Source organism: Dendrobium catenatum, unplaced genomic scaffold (assembly GCF_001605985.2).
Source record: "Dendrobium catenatum unplaced genomic scaffold, ASM160598v2 original_scaffold_161047, whole genome shotgun sequence".
NCBI lineage: Eukaryota > Viridiplantae > Streptophyta > Magnoliopsida > Asparagales > Orchidaceae > Dendrobium > Dendrobium catenatum.
Window position 1 is genome coordinate 1 of NW_021479473.1, and position 1,165 is coordinate 1,165.

General features: G+C 35.0%; 1 protein-coding gene across 1 annotated transcript; it reads left to right on the forward strand.

The window, feature by feature from the left end:
- Positions 1 to 55: 55 nt before the first annotated feature.
- LOC110107035 lies at positions 56 to 568 on the forward strand (the record flags this gene model as incomplete). The annotated part of the gene is made up of 1 exon (XM_020837173.1): positions 56 to 568. A coding segment is annotated over one exon (513 nt), but the record flags the coding sequence as incomplete, so codon positions are not given.
- Positions 569 to 1,165: the final 597 nt, after the last annotated feature.

Below are 1,165 nucleotides of genomic sequence, written 5' to 3' on the forward strand. Positions count from 1 at the left end.
ATGGAAAATATTACTATTGGTAACTCGATTCATAATGGTAACTGGTGTATACCAGATTCCATTAGTGAGGATATCAGGGAGTTCATTAGGAACATCCCTATAGAATCGGGACAATCAAATTACATAACCTTGGATGGAAAATCTAATGCTACTTATAAAGACTTCTACATGGAGTTTTTTGTGAATGACGACTCAGTGAATTGGTCTAACCTCATATGGCATAAGAAGCACTCTCCGAGATACTCTATATACACTTGGATGGCTCTTTTAGACAGGCTCAAAACTGCTGATGTTCTAATCCAAAAAGGAATTTATATTGCTAATCCTACTTGTTCTTTTTGTCACAATAACACAGAGACTATAACTCATCTATTTTTTGAAAGCGAATACTCGTTCAAAGTATTAGTGCGACTGATTCCCAAATTGCAAGATTTTCTCTTAAGATCCAATGTCTCTCAGGCTATTGAATTCATTGGAGGCTTACCGGGGGAGAATAAAGATAAACTTAGCAATCTCTTACTATTTAATGCCACTATATATCATATAGGGGTGAAAGGAATAGCCACAGGTTTTCTCACTCGGCTAAGTCTTATTTCACATTATGTGATGACATTATGAAAGCGGTGAAAATAAAAACTTCTAAATGGAAATAAGGGATATTCCTAGTTATAGTCCCTCTGTGCTTGTAGTTTGGCTGGGAACATCCTAGAGCTTTTGTGTGCAGAACCCTCTCTGCAGCATCTGAACTTTTCTGCTGACAGTCTCATGAATTTAAGCCGGCAATCCAACTGCTCAATTTATTTGTCAGGCTTCGGACGGAGGTTTTTTCTTGCCTGAACAATGATGATAGCCTGACGTTGAATACTCTTTGATAGTCTTCGGGCAACCAGAGTAGATGTTTTCTCAGATTCTCTACCGGACTACCTAAGTTCAGAGCTTATTTAAGTCTTTACGCAACTATTCTGCGGTCATCTATTGCTTTTTTATCTGGTTTATCGCTTTGGTTTCTTTGTATTTTTATTTTTTTCTAGTATTTCAGATTTTACTTTACTTATCAATTCTTATGTAACATGTTTTTCTTACTTTGAATTATTTATTTTTAAAAAAAAAATAGGGCGTAGATATAATATTTAAAAATAAAATAAAATATGCCTTAAATTAGACC